The sequence below is a fragment of the Amaranthus tricolor genome, chromosome 5, assembly GCF_026212465.1.
Source record: "Amaranthus tricolor cultivar Red isolate AtriRed21 chromosome 5, ASM2621246v1, whole genome shotgun sequence".
Lineage (NCBI taxonomy): Eukaryota > Viridiplantae > Streptophyta > Magnoliopsida > Caryophyllales > Amaranthaceae > Amaranthus > Amaranthus tricolor.
Genome location: NC_080051.1, coordinates 21,647,607 through 21,670,684, shown reverse-complemented (window position 1 = coordinate 21,670,684; position 23,078 = coordinate 21,647,607). Strand labels below are relative to the sequence as shown.

The 23,078-nt window shown below is 33.0% G+C and overlaps 4 protein-coding genes across 10 annotated transcripts; 2 read left to right on the top strand and 2 right to left on the bottom strand.

Annotated features, from left to right (window-relative positions):
* Positions 1 to 3,811: 3,811 nt before the first annotated feature.
* Positions 3,812 to 6,442, bottom strand: LOC130813726 (formin-like protein 20). The gene has a single exon (XM_057679581.1). It carries the CDS (start codon positions 6,111 to 6,113, stop codon positions 4,086 to 4,088), a length of 2,028 nt encoding a protein of 675 aa, XP_057535564.1. The 5' UTR covers positions 6,114 to 6,442; the 3' UTR covers positions 3,812 to 4,085.
* A 3,909-nt stretch (positions 6,443 to 10,351) lies between these two features.
* LOC130813725 (DNA-directed RNA polymerase I subunit rpa49) lies at positions 10,352 to 16,316 on the bottom strand. The gene is made up of 5 exons (XM_057679580.1): positions 16,166 to 16,316; positions 15,421 to 15,866; positions 12,912 to 13,058; positions 12,162 to 12,476; positions 10,352 to 11,129 (listed from the first exon to the last, which is right to left on the bottom strand). The coding sequence occupies exons 2-5, from the start codon at positions 15,787 to 15,789 to the stop codon at positions 10,710 to 10,712; spliced, it is 1,251 nt and encodes a 416-aa protein (XP_057535563.1). The 5' UTR covers positions 15,790 to 15,866; positions 16,166 to 16,316; the 3' UTR covers positions 10,352 to 10,709.
* A 978-nt stretch (positions 16,317 to 17,294) lies between these two features.
* On the top strand, positions 17,295 to 20,022 carry LOC130813724 (60S ribosomal protein L18a-like protein). Of its 7 annotated transcripts, none has more exons than XM_057679574.1 (6): positions 17,317 to 17,465; positions 17,641 to 17,702; positions 17,848 to 17,928; positions 18,736 to 18,865; positions 18,947 to 19,064; positions 19,882 to 20,022. In XM_057679574.1, the coding sequence occupies exons 3-6, from the start codon at positions 17,919 to 17,921 to the stop codon at positions 19,933 to 19,935; spliced, it is 312 nt and encodes a 103-aa protein (XP_057535557.1). In that variant the 5' UTR covers positions 17,317 to 17,465; positions 17,641 to 17,702; positions 17,848 to 17,918; the 3' UTR covers positions 19,936 to 20,022. The 7 variants fall into 7 exon arrangements, with proteins under 7 accessions (XP_057535562.1, XP_057535556.1, XP_057535559.1 ...); XM_057679577.1 differs by having other exon boundaries at positions 17,319 to 17,465; positions 18,739 to 18,865; XM_057679573.1 differs by lacking the exon at positions 17,641 to 17,702 and having other exon boundaries at positions 17,307 to 17,465.
* Positions 20,023 to 20,948: 926 nt separating this feature from the next.
* LOC130813723 (tetraspanin-8-like) lies at positions 20,949 to 22,851 on the top strand. The gene is made up of 2 exons (XM_057679571.1): positions 20,949 to 21,456; positions 22,126 to 22,851. The coding sequence occupies exons 1-2, from the start codon at positions 20,950 to 20,952 to the stop codon at positions 22,396 to 22,398; spliced, it is 780 nt and encodes a 259-aa protein (XP_057535554.1). The 5' UTR covers position 20,949; the 3' UTR covers positions 22,399 to 22,851.
* The last annotated feature ends 227 nt before the right edge of the window (positions 22,852 to 23,078 follow it).

The window sequence follows — 23,078 nt, the reverse complement described above, 5'->3', positions numbered from 1 at the left end:
ACATTACAAATGTTGTTTGCAGAATCTATCGAAACAACCTTAGTGTTGATACAACGGCAACATAACGTAAAACTGTAAAAGTGTACAACTCATCCATCAATCTCTGCCTAAGTAGGACTCACTAAGTGTCTTTTTACACTTGGTTCTTTTAATCTATGGCTTAATATACTTTTTGTTAGATCAACCAACTCGGTATTACCCGGATTGGGGTGACAATTTAGATTTGGGCATGCATGGCCCATTTTGACGAAGTTTGAGTTGGGCTGAATTTCAGGCCTAATAAACCAGGCTAGCTTTAATAAATTTGTTATTAGACTTTTACACGAGTCTCATACAATAGGAGAGTTGATTACATATAAATCCGATGAGATTCCATTCTAAAACCAATTGGTAATAAGAGGAGTAGTCCATCAAGCTTATATATATACTAGTCAAACTTTCTCTAATTATTCAATGTGGGATCATATGTGGGATATCTTTCAACAAGCTCAACCTTTATAAAATTGGCAATAGACATTCTTCACAAGAAGGACAAAGTCTTCAATTGCTATTACTCTCAACTTTTAAGCAATGCATTGAGTAATCTGATTTATTGAAGCAAGTGCCTATGATCAGGTGAATATATCAAGCAAGAGTCATACCATCAAAGGCTAATTGAAGTACTTGCAATTTGTAAAGGATACTTTTGCTATAGAATATTAAAGGTACTAATTACTATACAATAGAAAAACGTTTGCTGACTAAAGTGTCTTGCATTATTGCTATTATTGTTCCTGTATTTGTATAGGACACAATTAATTAATAACTAAGTCAAGATTAGTCCAAGGATTGTTCTTAAGTAAAGGTTTAAGCTTGATTACAGGTTTGTTCTTGCTATCAAGCCAAAACTTACTGTAAGACCACTTTTCAAAATGCTTTGTTAACCAGCAAATTGAACAAGGGTTAGGAGTGCCTGGAATGGTTTTCTGAGGACCTACTCCAACGCCCAAGTCAGTGTTTGTAAGATATAAATTGCCTAACAAATCCTTCCAAGTGCACAATGACAATAAGGTGGATTATTACTTAGGGCTTTTTAGCGTGAGGCTATAAATTTAATGAATAAAACCTTTTCTCAATCAATAGATGTTCTTTATATTTTTCAAGTTGTCTTTTGAAGATCAATTGAATTTAATGAATTGGTTCTTACTTAATGTACAAGTAATAAATTGCAGTTCATATGCTTTGAGTAAAGTTGTCTTTTTTGTAGAGAATTTGTTGCCTTATTTATGGCGTAAAATTGAGTATTTATAGCATATCAATAGACTGTAGAGGAATATCCCAAATACCCTCAGTAGATGTCTTTTGCAATCCCAAAATACTGCCTTGTTTGGATTAAAATAAATACTCTCAGCGGTGCATTTAATGCCCTAACCAGAATTACCCTCCTAAGCGCTTGACATATGTCCCACTATTGAAAAAAAACCCTTTTGGCATTATCTTTTGAGTGACCTATGTATTGTAGATGTACTTATGAGACAGTTTTAATTAATGCATTGTTCTTTTATCTCTCTTGAATTACTCTCCCAGTTATGTAATAGTTTTTTCCCTAAATTAGGTATCGTTTTGTAGGTCCTAAATATTAGTAGTTAATTATTGTTTACTAATTTATTAACAATCAATTTTGACCCTAATTTAGGGTCCCTAATTCTGACACGTACAATTATAAGCTATAATTAATTGATTTTGTAATGCTTAACCCATATACAAACCTAAAATAGTAGTTACTCCTCGAGTTTATAAAGTGATACGGGCACTTTAACACAAAGAGGTAACCCATATACCAATCTAAAGGAGATTCACTACTAAAATCAATCGATAGTAAAAAGAGTTGTTTTTCAAAATTATAAAGTGATGTATATTGTTCTTCCTCCGAAATGAGACAACTCACATCTGAATAAAAATGTCATTTCAACATGTTTTTGTTGGAAAATTAAAAGTAGAATAAAATAAAGATATTATTAATTCAGAATATTATGTTTTTAGGAAGTTAAGATATTTTTTAATATTTTGGATATTAAGGTTATTTTGTTTCCTATTATTTAGGTTTAGGTTAATCTCATGTATAAATAGACGTATTCCTCTCATTGATAAATCAATACAAACCCAAGTATTCAAAACTCAAATCAATCTTTATTTCCGCATTATAATTTTCTACATGGTATCAGCGCCGTAAGGTTTTGCTGGACGGAAAACTCTATCTGTTTTTTTTATCATTGATCATAATCGACTAAGATCGATCCAAACAAAAATCAAATCAAAACAAAAACCAATCAAACCAAACCAAATCAAAACCAAAATCAAACCAGAATTATGATTTTTATGGCTCAAATGGAACAACACTTGATCCAACTCATCCAAAAATATAACAAAAAAATTCGTATTTGGGCAGAAATTTCTGAAGTTAAATTTCAAAAATTACACCAAGTGGTGTAAAGAAATTCAGACTGAAATTGATGATCGGGGGCGACTCAATCATATTATTACCGTCCCTCCTAACACCAGAGATCAACAATGGATCCAAAGTGATAAATTGGTAATCTCTTGGATCCTTGCAAGTCTTGAACCCATCATTATTTATTGTGTTCTTGACTATACTACTACTGCCCATGAATTGTGGACTTGGATTCACATCTTTCTTGGGCCAATTTCACTACCTCCTGTGAACGACCCATCCAGTGTGAGATCGCAAGGGGGAGAAATATACTAGATAAGGAAAACCTGAAACCCAGAATTATTAATCAAACCTAAAACCGAGATCAAGACCCCTGAAACCAAGGTTTAAAAGAAAAAATTCTCAAAGGTACAGATAATTTGCTAGAATGTCACTGATTCTACCACCACCACCAATACCAGTGTTCACGGTGAGTAAAAAATCGAAAATAATGAGAAAGAGAAATTCAGTTCAAAAGTGAGAAGCACAGAGGAGACCGTGAATGAGGAGAGTAATTTTTTATTTTCTCATTTAATTCTTTTTTATATGGAGGCACAAAATAATAAAACCCTACCCCATCAAATTCCCATGACCCATGAACCATTTCTTAACTCAACCCATGTTTTTTGTGAGTTCCCAGCCCATCTCACTCCTCTTCCTTCACAATCCAACTCATGTGAGTCTAAAATCCAACAACCTAAAATTCAAAGCTTTGACCCAAATAATAAAATAAATCAACCTAATTTGCTTCTTGACCTTTTGTCCAAACTCAAAAAATTGAAAATAAATTATGACAAATTTGCTGATGATATCATCAACATGCGCTTTGTAAAATCAAAAGATCAACTAACAGACTTTCTGTTAAAAGCAATTGGATTCGAAAATTTAAAAACTATTGTGCAAGTTTGGTATCGGTGATCCCAAGACCTAACTTGGGGGAGTGTAAGAAAATAAAAAGTAGAATAAAATAAAGATAATATTATTTCAAAATATTATGTTTTTAGGAAGTTAATTTTTTTTTAATATTTAAGATATTAAAATTATTTTATTTCAGGTATTTTGTTTTCATATCGAGATGGATTTTTGGTTGAGGGGAGATGCCACCAACTATTTGGTATTATATTGGGGACTCAACTCTCATCTCTATTATAATGAGATGCAAGTCAAAATTGGTTAGGTAATGCTCCTTTTGACAGGAATTTGCTGGGAATGATTTGTTTTTTTTTTTAATTTCTAATCATAATTAAATTAGGTGAATTAAGTACATAATTAAATATCTTGATCTGAAATTGGCACATGTATCGTATATACAAATAAGCCACCACTCACTCCATCTCAATATTTTCTTTTAAAAACTCTCAAGTTGAAAGATATCATATATTTCATATGCCTATGAATATGATTTATGACAGATGAACAAAACAAAAAGTAACCATTCAATATCTCTGTGTACATTCTTCCTACATGTATGTGAGGTTCTTTTTTTTATTTGTATAAACACTCAAACTAAAGAATAAATAAAGGTATAAATTAATGAAGAAAATGATAAAATCACTAAAATCCTTGTTTTTGTATCTAAAAATTAATATAGAATGGCTTGAATATTGATCTGTGATCAGGATCGGGTTGAATCTGGACCCAATGGTGAAGGACCAGTCCCTTGATTTTGTTTGATTGAATTCAACTTCTCAAGTATTAATTTGGCTCGGAATCTGGCAATGAAATCATCCGCTTTAGTATTCACATCTGGACTTGGACAAAACAAGCTTGATTTTGTGCTAGGTTTTTGATTGTTCGGTGAACTGTCTTCATCTTCTGATCGTGAATAACCACTGCGTGGACTGTTATTGTTGCTTTCTAATCTCACATAATCACCTTGCATCACATACCTCCATGGTGGCATTTTGAATGACGGCGGAGGTGGTGGTGGCGGTATTGGGATCAGTGGCGATTCACTGCCATTACCTCTGTTTTGATTCACGCGGCTGGCTGGTGGTGGTGGTGGAGCTGGAGGAGCTGATTGTGAAAGGGTATGGACTTTCTTTTTACTCTTTCCTTTTTTAGAAAATAAGTTTTGGAATATGGAATGTGGTGGTGGAGATAATGGCGGCGCCGGTATCGGTTTCGGAGGTGATGAAGGTGGAAATTCAGGTGTTGATTTTGAACGGTGAATTGATACTTTCGGAGGTTCAATGAACTCCGACAAATTTTCATAACTTCTTCTTGTTTGTTTTCTTTTCCTTCGTGGTAGACGGCCTAGGGTTCTAATCACAATTCCTCCTCCTTTTTTATCTATTTTATCTTCCAATGATTGGCCTACTTTTGTTCGTAAACGAGGTGGTGTTCGTGGTGGTGGCGGAGGTGGAGGCGGCGGTGGCATTTTGATTTGAACTTGTGATCTTGATTCTCTTTTTGGTGGACTCTTCTTATTTTCATGCTTCTTTTTTGATAAAATCGATGAATATGTACGTAGTGGTGCCGGAGGAGGCGGAGGCGGAGGAGGTGGTGGTGGTGATGGTGGCGGCCATAAGTAATTGATTTGTGATAAGGGTGATGATGGTGACAATGGTTGCTGTGGAAATGAAGCTTGTTGTGATCTAGATTCCCTATTCGTCGAGTTGTTCCGCTTCTTTTGCAAGGGCGGCGGAGGTGGTGGCGGCGGTGGAGGTGGTGATGGAGATGGCCAGAAATACGTCGGTGATACCGGTGATAATGGTTGTTTTGAGTATACAGGCGGTGATGTTGAAGCTCTCTTTGTGGGGTCATCGTTTCGCTTAGCATCACGATTCTTGCGCGGAGGCGGAGGCGGTGGTGGTGGTGGTGGTGGTGGTGATGGTGATGAACAGAAATACGATGGCGATAGCGGTGGTGACAACGGTTGGTTTAAGTAGGCTGGTGGTGATACTGGAGCAGGTTCAGACTTGTTGTGATCAATTTGGACAGTATCCTTGTCAATGTTCTTAACATCAGCAATTTTCTCAGGAGTTGTTAAAGGCGTAATGTCATTAGCACTACTTGCACAAGTATTATCAACCTCAATACATTTAACATCAATTTCATCTTCATCAACCACACCCAAAGATCTGCTGCGACTAATCCGACTTTCAGATCTTACAAACTGATAATTACAAACATGAGTATCATCATAAAAGCGCCATCGATTCTCATTCACCATCGACGATCCCTCTAATCGAAGATCTGGGTATGAACTGCTATTCCTTCTCAATCTCCTTACACTATCTACATTACCAAAACTATTATCTTGATATTCATACCATTGCCGAGGAGTCAAATCAGTAGATTTAACAGCCTGATCTCTTCTCATAGGACTATTCCCTGGTGTTTGATCATCATTATCCTTCCTTCCTAAAAACCCACAAACAATAGCAAAGATTACAAGTACAAGATTAAGTGAATTCCAACTACTCTTCACTAAACTTGGATTAAACACTTGTCTAGCCAAAGACAGAACAGAAGGAATCACAATAGATAAAAACACAATTGCAGCAAACAGCAACAACACAACAAGAACTCCGGTGTTCAGAAACAGGCTTGAAGCTGCTTGGTGTCGTCTGCGATGATGGCGATTTGCAGCCGTGCTGGGCAGCCAAAAAGGAGGTGGGTCTTCCTCTTTAAGCTCCATTTTATGGTAAACAAAATGAATGAATGTGTGTTTGATTAATTGAGTTCCTCCTTTCTGGTTTCTGGGTTTGCTTTAGCTTTAAAGATAGTAATACCTTTTAGGTTGGTTCAACTTTTTTCTTAAAGCTTTTATGAAAAAATGGTTGTTTATATAGATTTTGCTGGCTTAATGATTAATATGGGAAACGGCTGCTGGGTAATGGAAAAAAAACATGAAGAGTGGGGCTCACATAACGTATTTTCTTGCAATAAAACGCGTTTATTCAGTGGATAATTGTATTATTATTATTATTATTATTATAATTATGTAAAAATCCAGCTAGTTTAAACTTAAACTTTTATGATGTCCAATTTTGCTGTCATTCACCATTTGGGGCAGCTGTACCTGTAATGTACAGTTTTGGTGCATAATTGTATTTCTTTCAACTTTGAAGTAAATATTGGGGTTGGGAATTGGGATACTAGTACTAGCTAGCCCCTGGATTTTAAGGAAACTATCTCTAAATTTTTGTTTGGCCACTAGAAGAAGATCCTTCATAGTCTTAATTCAAAATCAGATTAATTTTAAGTTGATTTAAAATCGGGTCTTATATTCATATTAATTTTTACATAATTTTAAATTCATTTGAAGTCAGGTTAAAGTCGGGTTCAATTATAATATCAAGTTATTGACTTGTTTTGAACACCCTCTAAATGCAACATGTAATATTTCACTTGAAATGAGGGGTGCATAAGATTTAAGTCTGTGTCTATTATATCACATTGGCTTTGATATCCCATCAAAAATCTAAATTAACCAAAAGTTTAAACTAATACTCAAACTCACATAATTATTTTAAATTAGGGATATTATTAATGGTACCATTAAGTTTTTGTACTTTACTAATGGTATTCCTAATTTTTTTCGATTATCAATGGTACCCTCGTGTTATTGAGCATTTTACAATCGTAACCTTTTCTAATTTTTTTCCATCCAAAACCGTTAAATTTTTTTTCTTTTACTTTTATTTTTCAATTTAAAACAATAAAAAATAAAAGAAAAAGAAAAAAAGTTAACGGTTTTGCACGATTTTAGACTGAATAAATAGAAAAGGTTATGGTTGTAAGACGCTTAATAACACGAGGATGTCATTGATAAAATTTAGGGATACCATTAATAAATTGAAAAAATTTAAGGGTACCAACTACCAATTGATAATTTCCCCTTAAATTATAATCATGAGGATTATTATTAGTGTGAAAAATAGCAAAATAATAATGCAAGAGGTGGAGGGAAATAGAAGTAATGACTACAAATGATTATCTATAGTGTTTCCCATTCACATCAATTGCTTATAACTTTTCTCCTTCTAAAAATCCTTATAGGCCAAAATAGGGAGGGCCAAACAATTATTTTATTTTCCTAGTGATTTTTGTCTTTTTTTAAATTTGAGAAGCTACTAATCTAATCCATGTGCATTGTTGGTCGAATTTTATTAGAAAAAGTGAGAAAAAAATCAAAATGTCACGTGCTTAATTGAGTGGCCTTTGCTTGGTTGGACACTTAAGCTTGATCAACCACGTAGCCGTGCAATTCTCTGTTTTGATTCTGGGTGGATATGGTTGATTGAGCTGTCTTCTTGCTCAATGGACCGAGTACCGACCCTCTAATTTTACAATTATTCGTAAAATAAAGCTTGATTGGGTTAAACTACTAATGGACTTGTAGGCATTCTGAACGTAGGAAGGTTATTGTCTATTTCCGATAATTAATTTAGATTAAATGACAAATTCATAATTATCAACATCCATTGCAGTGATTTATTGTGTGTATGATTGTTCTCATCTCCAAGGCTAATTCTTGTTTAAATACTTCAAACTTTCAAGTATTGTTGTGAGGAGAATTAATTGAAACTTAGGTAAGACGGTTGCTTCAATTCAAATCAAGTTTTTGTGCATACTTTGTCCACGCCCAAATTCTTCCAGTAGTAAAATGTGTTATTCTCTATATTTAACTAACAATTATTTTTTTTGCATTCTATTCACCAATCAGATCAGATTTTAATTTATTTTTTATTTAATTAGTATTAATGTAAATTATATTAATATCAACGGCTTAGTTTTAACAAAATGCAAATAGTTTTTTAAGGGCACAAATAGTGTATTGATTTGTAAATAACATGGAAATAGTATAAGTGGAGAAATAGAGCGTAGATTGAGCAGCTAATCTTTGAAGTCATAGTCATATTATTCTTGTATTCCTTTATACGAGTTTTCGTAATTTTTATGGTCTTCTGTCTGACGCATTACTAAGTATTTTATTTGTTTTTCGTTAACCCCAAAGTTTAGATATTAAACTAAATAATTAATACCTCAGTTTATTTTATTGTATTTTATTGATTATATTTAGAATATTTCATACATGAAAAGATAATTTATAAATGATTTTTGTTGATATTTCAAATTATGAGTTAAAATAAATATGTGAAATTCTTTTTTACTCGTATTAATATAAGAAAATCTATTTTTTTTTATAAAAGTGAGACTCAAAAAAGACTTTTAAAATTATGCAAAAGCAACTATAACCAACACTATGAAATAGCAGGACTATATAGTATTCGTAAAACAATAATAATTATAATTCATTATTGAACAAGTTTTGTATGAGACCGTCTCACCATAAAATGATTGCTTATTTTTTTAATTGATCACTTTAAGATTATAAGTGATCACTCTAAGGTTATAAGTGATTACTCTAAGGTTATAAGTGATTACTCTAAGATTACAAAATTATAATTCTAAAACTATAAGTAATCACTTTAAGATATAAGTGATCATTTTAAAACAGTTTGTGTATTGGGTCAGTCTAATAAAGATGGACTTACTCTGAGATTGTTTCCTTTGAGAATTTATGTTACACAAATTATTGCATAAGACAGACTCACCAAAAAACTCCTCTCATACATGGTTAAATAGTGCATTTAATACATATAACAATATGATCGATCAGCTCTTGTTTGAGGTCGTCTCACTAAGTGATGGTCAGTCTCTGACGGGATACCTATTTGTATAATTAATTGTGTTTGGAATTTATATATGATCTGTCATTGTTGACCAATTCCTAATTATTGGCAAGATCTCAATTCTCAAAGCATTATGATAGGAGTAACAGGTTTCTTAGGAGTTTGATTTCTAATAATTAAATATGTGTTGTGTGTTTGGTTGGTAAACAGGATTCATGCTCCTTATGAACCAAGATTTACAATAAGACGTGAGAAGATGACAATCAAATATCTTGTCTTAATTCTTAAGTATATTGTGTCATTCTTTTTACTTTATATAATATAAATAAGTTCTTCATAATCAACGGATACATGTCATTTTTTGCGCTAATATTTGTTTTATTTTGATGCGAGACATTAATATAATTTAGCGGGTCTGTGAATTAAAGCTTCCAAAGTAGATTATAAGCAAATCAAATGAAATTAAATATAAGAACTGAATATGTATTAAAGGACTAAATGATGTCAAAAAGGAAAAGAAATAAAATCAACAGCTACTATCTAGCAATGGTGATCTTTTTGTTCATCGAAATAAATTTTCAGATGAAAACTTATCAAACCATACATGATTTGGTACTTTTTCACAATGTAACACATTTCTATTAGTTATTTATCAAAAAAAAAATATCATTTCGGATTAACAAATGTTTACACATTCATATATCATAGTTTGCCTTAGATAAAATAGATGAAGCCACATGTGATCAAGCAAAATGTTACACCTTCATTCTCTTTCGTTTTTAATATAGTAAAACAAATAAAATAAAAGAATAGTTTTTCAAATTTAAATGGAGGAGAAAGAAGAGAAATGTTTTAGAATTTAATGGAGGACAAGGAAGCTACTAATGTGATAAGAAGATGGTAAAAAAAAAATTGGTAAAAAAAACTGTCAAAATATGACATTGTATAAACAGTGATAAGCACAACAATGCCATAGAAAACAATATCAATACTTGAGATTATTCAAATTTAATCAATAATTGAAATTATTTAGGAAAATTTTAAAATATTAAATTATTATGGACAACTTTTTTTTCAAAAAAAGGTTTAATATAAAAAAAATTTCCTAAATTTTGCATAAAATTAATTATTTTGACGTTTTTAATGTAAAATTCACCTTTTAAATTACTTTGCATACAAATAATTAGTTGAGATTGAATTGAAAGAATTTAATTTTGAGAGAATTAGAGAGATAAAATCTAAAAGCAAAAATGTTAAATGGAATGTAAATGCAATGAAAATGATAGACGATGTCTTCCCAGATTAAAACTGAAGCATAAAACGCATGTCTTCCCAAATTAAAACCAATAATAACGTGAACAAACATAACCAAATAACTACTTGTATGTCTATGCACTTTGTTCTCTTAGTCATGAAGTCACTAATTTTCAAATTTGTTTCAACTTTCAACCATCGCTTGCAAAATTTACCGTCAGCAACTCGAAAATGCAATTATACCAAACCGCTTTCAGTTTCCTAGGTACCCAAAAACGATGTACTCTTTTCGTATGGTACATAATCTCTACAACGGAAAAATGGTTTTGGAGACGATGACATTATTTGTTACCTCTTCTTCTCTTCTTCCTAATTGTTGGGAACGTGAGAGGAATGGGAAGGGTAGCCAATGTCACGTTTTTTTGTCTCTTAAACCGACAGCCCAAATTCTCGAAATAAGGCCTTATCGTGAGGGTAGACATCTTCAGATCCTTGGAAATGTCTGTAAAATCAGTCTCAAACTCGTCAACAAACAGAGTAAGAACCAGCACATAACCAATGAGGGAGCCAATTTTATCATCTGCGAGCCTGTTTTTATCTGAATCGATAAACATTTTGGTGAATTTCTGTGAGAGAATTCTCGGAGGAGGTTTACGGTGCTTGGAGGATGACGACCCATCCAGGGAGTTCCAGTTCTTAAAGTTAACAAGATGACTTATATATGATAAGATGCCAGCAAGCTTTCTCTTCTTTGCCTCATCCTATAGATTCAAAAGATAACACAATATTATTACCCTTGAAATACATACCGAAAGTCAGAAATACATGCAAGCGTTCAAGTTCAAGCAAAGCTATGGCAATAAAAACTACGGGAATACTTCAGTCCACTGTCACATAATTCACTAATTTTCTTCCGTATCGCGAATTAAAAAAAGCGAATTACAGTTGGTTTTGGACTATTTAGGGTCATTTTGAGCGAATCACGAATCCAAAAAGCGAATTAACTAGCGAATTATGTTACACTGCTTCAGTCAATGAGAGAAAACCCATGCACAAGAAGCTATAGATCCTTTCATCCTACCCCACATGTAAGCTTAGCTTTACATCATGTCATCTTATTAAACAAAGACACACTTAAAGGGAAAAATACTAATTTGAGATACCATGATGCAAGCCATGAATTTTACATTTCGATGAGCAGATGGGATGGCCAAGTGCTCTCAAGTGCAGTCTTGTACTACCATGTACTCTTATTACTCACTTTTTTACTTCTCTATTGTTTCATTCCAATAACAAAAACACAAAGCACATGTAACTCTATGTAAAGCCAATTCTTTCACATCAAATTGCAACTTTTAACCAATGTGCGACTTATAACTTTTAACTTTTTGAGAATCCTAGGTTGGTCAAATGGTTGAGCCTTTCCCTTTCACCCTTGTGACAACGTGATATTTGTTCAATTTTTGTTTCTCACCATCTTTAGAAAAGATTAATTCTCTCTTCCCTTGCCTATAGGGATTTAGCCTACCCAAAATCAAAATTTAAAAAACTGCAACTTTGCCTTCTGCTAACACTATTGGTGCCAATTAACTAAAACCTGCACAAGTTTTTTCTGATGGCCATGTACGAAACATCTCGAAGAAAATGAAAAAGAAAAAAGCAAAAAACGGAATATCATATTTCTACCCAGCGAGTACATAAACTGTGTCCAGGGAGGAGGTGGCCCAGAGAGACTGTGTCCAACAAATAAATAAACTCCTCTGTCCCTTTTGAAATGTCATTCAAAAACTCACCTTGCTCAATACCAATTTGTGAAATCTGTTGCACACAAAACTAGGGTAAATATCTGGTTTTAACTCCTGTCCAGCCTGCAACAGCTCTAAAACATCATTCACATAATCCCATTCTCCTTTGAGTATAATTTTATCAAGCAGATAAGCCTCCTCTGGGGTTGTAGCAGAGAGATTGTGAGGGGGAACATCACGGGTAGTGTCTGAACTGGAACTAGCAAGGGCTGCATTGTCCATTTTTTCTTCCTCAATGATCTGGTCCACCTCCTCTGCATCACCAGTATCTTGGTTCATACGCAGTTTCATTGCTTTATTTTTCTGCAAGAGATACATGAATTAATAAATTATCTGCAACAAACATGACACAGATTTCATTGGCACTCCTTGTCATCTACAGTCTAGTACAGTGAACCTATACTTTTTGGAGATTGAAACTCCCTAGTTTCTCATAAATATCCCTCGGTAAGAAAACGATTACAATTAGATACATATCTAACTTGTGATAAGTTAACAGAAAATGTTCAAATTTTTATCTAAAATGCATAAAGCACAGTATGTGTGCATTTCCTTTGGTTGCAACTAATACGAAATGGAGGTTGTATTAACTGAATATCTAAAGTATCACAAAAGAAGAAACCAACGCTTTTAAGAAAAATCACAACATTAACAGCATCACAGAACATGAATTGCAGATGCCAAAGATGAATGCAACAGGCTCACAGCAGGAAACATATTCATTGGGAAGAAACAAACCTTCTTTTTTGCATCCTTAGTACCATAAAGGTCTGTAAGCTCATATTCTTTCTGTCTTTTCACCTCTGCGGACTCTATTATAGTGGGAGTAGCAGGTTCCTTGTCAGATATTTGCGATGCTCTAGCCAACGGAAGCAGCCTGAATGTCTGAACACAGTTAACAAAGTTCATGTTAACAGATTACTTGATCAATTTATCCGAAAAAAACACAAGCCACCAAAAGTCCAGCAAATTCTTTAGATAGTAGTGCCAGAAAGTTTTAGGACTTATAAAGCTCATAATTGTATAGTCTTTCACTCTTAGAACTTTATCACAGCACAACACAGGTATATGACAATTAACATGATAATCTGAAAGCTATTGGGGAAATATCACACTTGCAAAATTTAGCCCAACTTTCTCAAGGAAACATATATATATATATGGATCCAGTAAGAAGGGTGTTCAAAATCAGAAGGATAAGAAACATTCTACACCCTTGATTTGAATAAGATAAAAATATCTAAGGTCACAATCGAGCCAAAAACACCTAATTGTAAAAGTTACTATCTTACACAGAACAGATACTATGTCATTAATCTCAAGAACATTCTTAATTTATAAGATAGTATCTTTTTTTATATATATAGTGACTAACAAAAAAACCTTATCCTTCTCATTTTAAAATCCTTCTTATTTGATCTCAAGATGCATCTAAAACCCTATTATACCTTTAGGGGTGTTTGGTTAGAATGAATAGGAATGGCAGGACTTTTAACATGAGATTTGAGATAAGACTTTGAGGTTAAAAAAAGTCTCATCAACCCTTGTTTGTTATGTTAACTTTATTTGAGACTTTCTAAATAAAGTCTCAACCTTAAATACCAGTCCTTAAAGGACATTTTTTCCTAAGGGATTTTGATCAAATTTAATCCCATTCCTCATTCCCCTTCCTTGCAAATAACATGAACTTGGGACTTTATTTTTATAAATTCTCATTCTCTTCCCTCAAGTCCCTCAAAACAAACAACCCCTAAAGGCTTTGAGCCTTTGACCACTGATAAAAAAGAAAATTGTATAGTATGATCCAACCTTCACTAATTTCCATACAATAATCTCACCTTTTGAGAATTACTAAATCATTCCAACTTTAGGGGTAGTTCTCCAATAACATAACTAGCAAAAATTTACTTGCTACAGTAAATAAAATTAATAAAAAAATAATACTCCCTCTGTTTCCTTACAAATGTCCCATATACTTTTTGAGTACTATTCATCAACCACTTTTAATTTGTAATTTATTCTTAATTTAAAAATTAAAACATAGTCAAATGGGATCTTGTTTGATTCATCTCAACATAAGGTGTATTATTATCTATTTTTTATAATTTTAAATCATGCACATTGAGAGATATTAAAAATTAAATTAGTGCATTGGCAAACATGCAAAAAGCAAATGGGATGTCTGAAAAGAAACAGAGGGTATAGTATTTTTAAAAGGAAAGATAAAAAAGAAAAAAGAAAAAAGTTATTAAAATTATGTAAAGAAATTATTCTTTTAAGGTTTTGAAAATAGGATGTTTGCCCCTTTTATGAGAAAACTTATAATTTATTATGAATTGATATTATATAGGGTTTAGTTGCATTGAAATGTTCAAGATGTATTCATATGAATTGAGATTCTATATGTTCACCAATGATGAATTCCAATTGAGTCTAAGCTTAGAATGCTCCATTTACAAATCAGTGTCGAGTTTTTGTTAATTGATGGTGGGGTGTGGGAAAGAGGAAGAAGAAGCACGGAGGAGCTAGTGAAGGATTACGCTGATTTTTTCTTTTACTTTACTTTTTTTTTATTTTATGTTTTTCCTATTCTTTTCTCCTCTTTTGGCAAAATAAATCATTACCCCGGTGCGCTCCGAGCAAACACTCCAAAATTGGTATTTAATATTATTAAGGGTTAATCGAAAGGTGAGATTATCATAGGAAAATTGGTGAAACATGAAATTATTATAGGCAATTTCCCCTAAAATTAATCCCTTCATACACCTATTTCATCATCGAGAGTGCAAGCGCTCACACAAACATGGGATTTCATATGCAATACAGTACATTGAAATTTTTATAGAAATATGAGAAGGATTAACCTATTTACTGATTACTACGGAACATACAATTGTTAATTGTTAAAACAATAAAACAAATACCACTACTTGCAAATAAATAGAGCTCCGGTGAGCCACGGCCAATAAAGTAAGACAATATATAAATTTATCTCTTTTCTAATCCCCAAACTCCTAATCAACTACAATCACATGTAACTTCAAAATTAAACACAATTAAACAAAAACAAATTCCCCAAATCTCATCCCCTTCCTTTGATAATTAAACCAAAAGAAGGTTTCAGCCATTGATATAGAATGTCAATTTAAATCAGTTCAAAAGAAAACACCCATCTCAAAACATAACATTAAAAGACATATGCAAAAAAAGTAAAGGGGAAAAACGAAGCAGCAATGAGGGAGAATACCTTGTTAGCAGTGACAGGAACAAAATTTAACAATTGGGTTTTCTTATTAAGAACAAGAAGACCACAACTACCCATTCCACCAATAGCTGTTTCGCCAGAATAACTTGTACCCACATAATCAACTTCAAAGCCTTTTGGTTTGACAACAAGTTCAACCCTTTTTTCCTTTTCTTGATGTCTGTAAAGCCCAATGTTGTTTGATTCTGGGTTTAAGAAAGGGTCGAACCCAGAAGCTGTGTAGCCTAAAATAGGTAGATTTTTTTGTGGATTCTTCTTAACCATTTTTATTGAAGCATCAAAGTACTTTACTTTGTGTTTCTTCTTCTTTTCCTTTGATTTAGGTGATTGAAGATGGGCTTCGGGATCCATGTTTGATTTTGTTGATAGGAGTTTTAGAAAAATTAAGGGTTTTGAAGAGTGCTAAAATCAAGTGATGTCAACAAAAGCTGTAAAAAAAAAATATTAATCATTAATCCACGACGACAGTTAAACCCAACCATTTCACAACAATCAAGTAACATTAGAAAATAGAAAGAAAATCCCATTAAAATTATTCACTAACATTACAATAAATTAAAGCATTCCTCCATTATTCATTATAACTATTCACCAAAATTATTCACTAATAGTCTAATATTACAACAAATTGAAGCATTCCTTTATTAACAATTAAGAAAAATAAAGGCATAATGATGAAAAAAGATGAAATACACAACCGGAAGGCGGCATTCCTCCATTCACATACCTTACTTGTACAGAAGAGTGAAGAGGAGGCGAATGGCGGAGAAGGTCGGAGGCAAGTTTGTCGGGTTATATTCTCAGGGAAAAGTGGAAAACAAGAGTGAAGATGAAAGGTGGGGTTAGGGTTTCTGTTTCAAAGGCGGCCCGAATGTGTGATAATTTTAGGAAAAATTTTACTCCTATAAAAAAAAATATTTAATATATACGTCTATTTAAAAAAAAATAATCTATGTTTTTACAAAAAAAACTACTTAATATTATATATTTACAATTTCTTTGTAAATGACTAACGTTTAACAGAAAAATATTAATTGATCCTTAAATTTAAAGGTTTAACCGAAATAAAAAGATAAATTAAAAATAAATAATGCATGTCAATTTTTGACCGGTGAAGTCAATTTTTAGTTATAAAAAAAGATAAACAAAAAATTCATCTACTCATTTTTTATTATTTTTACTTTTCTCTTTTTTTACCATGATATTTAACGTTATTTTTACTCATTATAACGAAATCTGGTCGAAACAAGTACTTATTTGCATATTTCCTGACTTGTAAATCGGAAAAGATATTTAACGTCATTTTTATCCATCATAAAGATGATTTTTCAAAAAACGGATGTCGCAATTAACCTTATGGGATAATTCTTTTGAAATTTCGGTTGAAACAAGTACTTATTCGTCTATTTTCTAATACGTAAACTGAAAAAAATATTTAACGTTATTTTTACCCATCATAACAATATTTTTTCAAAAAATGAACGTTGTGATTACCTTTATAGAATAACTCTTTCAAAAGTCAGCTCGAAACAAATACTTTTTTTCTCAATCAATGCAACAATTTCATTTAAGGCGAATTAATTTTCAATTCATCTCTTAGACAACCTCATCATTTATCTTCCATATACCAAAAGTCGTTTCACTTAAATACCATTTCTATAAATTTTAATATTCTCTCTAATTTAATATTAAATAATTTATAATTAAAATTAATAAAATTAATAATTATAAAATGTACCTTAAAATTAATTAAAAAAATATTTTTTTAGATTATAAAGCATACTTAAAAAAAAAAGAGAGAAAGACAAAATAAAATTGGAAAAATCTAAATGAAAATCAAACTAAAAGAAAAATTATACTCCTATTTTCAAGAACAAGAATCTTAATGACCTCTTTACTTTTGGCTTTTCCTGCAAAGAAATTCTCCCACCCACCCTCTCGATCCCTATCTACTCCTATTTCTTCACCAACAAAGTTTTGGACTACTGCCCAGAACCCAGTATCCTGTACCCACCATTTATTTGTTGGTATTTCTTCTTTAAAGCTTCTGCTACTGTTTCTTTTACTGAAAAATCCCACAATTCAATTTAACATTTGTTCTTACTTAATTCTTTTTGTTTTTGCATTCCAATTCAATTTCCCAATTTTCCTGTTCTTTTCTTCTTGTATGAACTGATGATTTCCTTTGCTGAATTCTGTTAGTTCTAGAGCCGTACCAATATCAATCGTTTATATTGTTGCTCTTTTTATGGTTTATAGAGAAGGTGGTTATTGTCATTGATGAATTTCTGAAAATGATTAGTCTTATTGCCAATCCTTCTTAGAGAATGCCCATTTAGCTATTTGCTAGGTTTGATTAAATTTGAAGAAATTGATTTAGTTGTTTATGTTATGCTCAAAATGTTGCAGATAATCTCAGGATTGGAGTTGGGCTTCAGGAATTGTTTGATGTCAATTTGCTAATACGTATATAACCAAGCATGAAACCAAGTATTGCTAATTTTCTCCGTTTCTAATTTATGATGCTCTTATTTTTAGTTTTCTTTTCCGCATTTGCATTTGTGATCATAGTCTAGAAAAGGACATCATGTGTTGACCGGTGACTTGAAGTGTTGTGGTAGGAATGGGCTCTGTCTTGAGTTGTAGATGAATCGGGTGAAGAAGTGTAAGCCACCAGAGGTTTTGTTGGTAAACATTAGGATTTTGAGCTCGTGTGCTGGGATTAAGGCTTAGGTATTGTTGTTGTTTGGTACTTTGGATCTCATTGTATTGTCTTCTGGATAGCGTACGCAATGCAAAATCTACATTTGTGATGTACTCACGAACGTCAAGAATGTGATGATCGTCTAATTGCTATTATATGCATAGAGTATGATGACGAAATGACATATCTGACTATAAACTTTCTTTATGCTCAAATAAGCAAAAAATAATTGGAAAATATGGGTGTCAGTTATCCCTAGAGTCTGCAACGCTGCCCTACCTATCTTCAAGGAGGTAAAATTTGTGTTTATATTTGTGATTAAAGATTGCATATGTTTGAACTCCTCACCAAATACGGTGATTGGGGTCGTAGAGGTAGATTCAGTACATTTTTGAAACTGTGTGGTGCATATATAAGCAAGGGGAGGCAGTGTTATAGGAATAAGTGCAAAAATACAGTTTCAGTCACGAAGTGAATTTTGCGGTCAATGCGGGTGATTTCACTGCCAATACTGTATATTTCGGTCGCGGTGAACTATTACAGTTTTGTTTTGTCAACTATTCAGCATGTAACTTGTTACTTGTTATATAAAGCAGGCTACCAAGCCGACGCTGGAAAAGGTGATGAAGGGGATTATAAGCTTATTCGAGATGAAGAGGATCACTTCCTTGGGTTATATGATAAACCACTCCCATGCTTTGGCTGTGGTATTGGATGGTTTTCGTACGTCTTTAAACTCTTTTATTTACTTCTCCTGGCTATTGCTCAGACTTCTCTCTCAAATATGTATGTGTTTTCTCACAGGTTTCTGCTTGGATTCGTATTCCCACCGATGTGGTACTATGCTACGTTCCTTTACTTCACAAATTACTACCACAAAGACCCTAGGGAAAGGATTGGACTGGCCACTTCTGCAATAGCTGTGAGTATCGTTTTATAGATTTAAGCCATTGTTTGTCCTGGTATACTTGGCTTGCTTTTGATGCCAGTGAGTTTTGTTGTACACAATGTAGATCATGATAAGTACTCTTGATTAAAGTAGCTTATGCTAGAGGTAATTTCATGTGGCATCAAAAAATTTAGTGGACATGGTAAATGTTTGTATATGGTTTCTTTATGATATTCTTAATAAACAATTGATAAATGTTACACAATTGTATAGTATTAATCTATTAGAATTATTTGATCATTTCAAAAAGATCTTATGTTTAGGAGTCTTTGAGGTTATTGTGGTGTGAAAAGTCTTATAGAAAGATTTGTAGCAAGAAAGTAGAGAAAATTAAAGATTACCAATTCTTTGATTTATGAATGTTGCAATTTGAAGCTCATTCTCATTTTGCCTATAGTGTTCCTTACAAATTTGGTATCTACGTTTCCAAGCACATCTCTTTGTTTTTATTTGATCAGACTCGCCAATCACCCTTGTTGGAAGTTCAAGACATGGTTATGACTTTTCGACACATCATTTTGGGGTAAAATCAAGGAATGTCTTTCTTAAATTAGCAAGTCTGACATGGGTTCAAGATTTATAGTAAAATACTTTATGCTTAGAGAGAATGTAGATTTCACAACTCATGGCACTTTGACCTGTTCTAGAAAACAAGTTGTTATTGGATTATCTGTTTGATCATTGTTTGACCTGTTACTCCAGCTGCTTGTTTAGCTTAATTATTTGAAAATTTTCGAGATTACAATTTTCATGTCACTAATAGAAATAACTAATAATCCTCAATATGCAGGCATTGGTTTGTACAGTTGTGGCACTGATTGTTGTGGCTGTGATATTGCTCTAGTGCTTGTTCAAGCCTTCGAAGGTTAAGGTTTTACAATACCATAATCTTGTACTTGTGTTTCTCCCTTTTTATATACAAGCCAAGTAGGGTAAATTTAAGTTGTACTGGTTGTGCAAGAAATGTGTATGTGGATAAAATGACCTGAAGTGTAGAGAATTGGAAGCCGCGTTATAAAGTGATGATTTTAGAGAAGTCTCTTGTTGAGATGTTCAAATTCTGCCCATATTTTCCGGGTCATATTACTTATATTCTTCATTCGTTAACCGCTATTTACTGCCATAGTGGGTTTTGACTGTAGATCATGACTATATTCAATCGAATAGTAGATCTCTTAAGACCACTCTGAATATCACAGGCATAACCAATTCAAACTACAGGTCTTCCCGAAGACCACTCCGAACTGAATTCGTTCTAAAAAGTTTAGTTTCTTGTGTTAAGGAACCATTATGGTTTTGTTTCGGGATAATTATTAATGAAATATTAGCCTTACGCCCCTTTTTAGAAAATGATATTGGGCTAGTAATATTTTTTAAGAAATTATTTTTGTTTCTGGTTTATTTTTAATGAAATATGAGTTTTCTTGTTTACCCCCCCCCCCCCCACCCCCCTCTCTTTTTTTAGAAAGGCATTAGAGTAGAAAAATGATAGGTTTTCTTTACTCTCCATTTTGCTCCTATTTTTGTCCCCCTGAATTTAGGCTAAATCACATGAGTTTTTTTTACTAGATTTTTGTTAATTTAATTATCTAGCTTTTAAAATTATAATTTCCAGTTTTTGTACAATTAGAATTAGATTATAGCCTCAAATTTAGATTATTTTATCCCCATGATTTTCTCCTTACCACCACTTTAAGATAAAGGGAAAAAAAGAAAGAAAAATAACCCTTCTGTGCAAGTTTGTTTATCCTACCCAGAAAATCTTCCCCTTTGGTGGGTCGGTACCTCATCTCCCCACAGGTAGAGATAATATACATTTCTAAATACGAAGCACTAGAAAACGTTCGAGAAAATAAAAATGGGGGTAAGCAATGTTCTCCTAGGATTACTCAATTCTATAACCTTGTGCATTTCATTACCATTAATCTTGGCTGGATATTTCTTAAAAGTAACAGCCGATTCCCCTTGTGATCCTGTATTGTACAAGCCTCTCCTTGCACTTGGCCTTTCTTTGCTCGCGGTTTCTCTCATCGGACTATTGGGTGCATGCTGTCGAATAAAGCTACTCCTGTGGCTGTATTTGATCACTTTGTTCATCGTAATTGTCGGTTTGCTAGCGTGTTTATCTGTTGGAAGCGCAGTTGTCAAAGGAAATGATCGAGGACAAGATGTTCTCGGGGGTGGTGTTAAGGAGTACGAACTTAACACTTTTTCAGGCTGGTTGCGGAATAATTTGGTGGGCGGTAGTCACTGGGAGGATATCAAGTCTTGCATGATTAGTCACGATGCTTGTGGCAAGATTGAAACTTTTAGGACCCTTATGGATTTTGTCATGCTCAAGCGCTCTAAGCGGACATCTATCGAGGTACATTCTTTTCTTCCCCTTTTTTGGGTAATAATTTTTCTTTTCATGATGGATCAATGATTATTATTTTTTGTCCAATTAAATAGTTTATATGTGGAGTGTATATATATATATATATATATGTGTGTGTGTGTGTGTGTGTGTATATAGGGGCAGGATTAGGTGAAAACAGTTTGAGAAATGAAAACTAAAAATCAATTTTAGGGCGTACATATTCAGTTAAAGGGTGCACATATTCTGCAAAGAAAAGTGTTGTTTTTCTCAACTACAACATTTTTTAAATCTATCAAAATTATAACACATGGGGTAGCTTAATCGAGTTGCATTATTATAGATTTTGACTAGTGTCACATGATTCGTCGATCTCTTTAAGAATAGAAAAAAGCGAATTATGGTTGATTTTGGGCTATTTCCGAACCATTTTGAGTTCATCATGAATTAATAGGCTATTTTGTCGCCCTAGAAGATTGCTCCCGAAGTTCATAGCTTCCCTCACACAATGTCAACATTACAAGCAATCTTCTAGGGACGGAAGAGGATAGTATTCTATTAGGATTGATGTCTTTGACTATAAAGTAGGGGCTTCTTAGGCATAAAATGTAACTCCATCAATGAGGTTTTCTTTTTCCTCGATCGATTAACTGATGAAATCTATATTTTCGGGTTCAGATGGGATGCTGCAAACCACCAGTACATTGTGGGTACGAGTATGAAAATGCAACAAATTGGAAAGTACCAGCCAAAGGACTAACTTCAGAAGATCAAGATTGCAAAAATTGGAACAATAACTTTGAGATATTGTGCTATAATTGTGGATCATGCAAAGCTGGATATCTTGCTCTATTCATGAAGGGTTGGAGAAAAGTCACCATGCTTAATGGTGCTCTTCTTGTTGTCCTCTTTGTCGTCTTCGTCATTGCTTGTTGTGCTCTTAGAGGTTGATCCATATTCCATATATTATTTGTTCGAGATTGGTGTTTGATTGTTTTATCTGTGGGGATGATTGTTTTTATTACCTTTTAAACCAATGAAGGTTTTTTAATTTGGGATGTTACTTCTTATAGTGCTTCTCCATAATGTGTGAAAGCCCTTGGGAAAAAGGGTTGCATCCTTATTGTAGTAATGGTGAAAATCCATGAAAAATGAGTATCATTACATCTTGATGTGTTTAAATCTTTTGTTTTTATTTCGTAGTTTCATACAATTATACAAGCCAAGGGTTTAAGACACGATAAGAAAAGTCTAAGATCTATTAAGTGATCTTAAAATTTGGATTATTCATATTTTGACTCGTGATTCCTCAAAATATGATTTTAACACGAGAAATATATGCAAAAACCAAATCAAAGTTGTTGGAGATTTAATTTGACCAATATGTTATCACTTTGATCGAAGGCCAATGCTTTAAAACTTAAAAGAAAATTTGAAATGAATAAGCAAAAAAATATAAAAATTCACATAATAGTCAAAGTTTCAAAATATTTTTCAAGATAAGCAATTTTTTTCCAAAGTAGAGGTTCGGCTTGTTCGTTATTACTAACAGCGAATGGAGAAGCTTGGTCAAAAAACGTCAAGGTCTTTGTTCGTTGTTACTAACAATGAACAAAGATTTTGACCCTTAT

Excerpts from the sequence above, each read along its gene's own strand:
- LOC130813726 (XM_057679581.1), bottom strand. The coding sequence starts at position 6,113 with ATGGAGCTTAAAGAGGAAGACCCACCTCCTTTTTGGCTGCCCAGCACG.
- LOC130813725 (XM_057679580.1), bottom strand. The coding sequence starts at position 15,789 with ATGGATCCCGAAGCCCATCTTCAATCACCTAAATCAAAGGAAAAGAAG. Across the intron at positions 13,059-15,420 it reads TTCCTGTCACTGCTAACAAG|ACATTCAGGCTGCTTCCGTT; the intron begins GTATTCTCCCTC and ends AACTGTGTTCAG. Across the intron at positions 11,130-12,161 it reads ACAAATTGGTATTGAGCAAG|GATGAGGCAAAGAAGAGAAA; the intron begins GTGAGTTTTTGA and ends TTGAATCTATAG.
- LOC130813724 (XM_057679573.1), top strand. Across the intron at positions 18,866-18,946 it reads TGTGGTATTGGATGGTTTTC|GTTTCTGCTTGGATTCGTAT; the intron begins GTACGTCTTTAA and ends GTTTTCTCACAG. Across the intron at positions 19,065-19,881 it reads TGGCCACTTCTGCAATAGCT|GCATTGGTTTGTACAGTTGT; the intron begins GTGAGTATCGTT and ends CTCAATATGCAG.
- LOC130813723 (XM_057679571.1), top strand. The coding sequence starts at position 20,950 with ATGGGGGTAAGCAATGTTCTCCTAGGATTACTCAATTCTATAACCTTG. Across the intron at positions 21,457-22,125 it reads CTAAGCGGACATCTATCGAG|ATGGGATGCTGCAAACCACC; the intron begins GTACATTCTTTT and ends TTTCGGGTTCAG.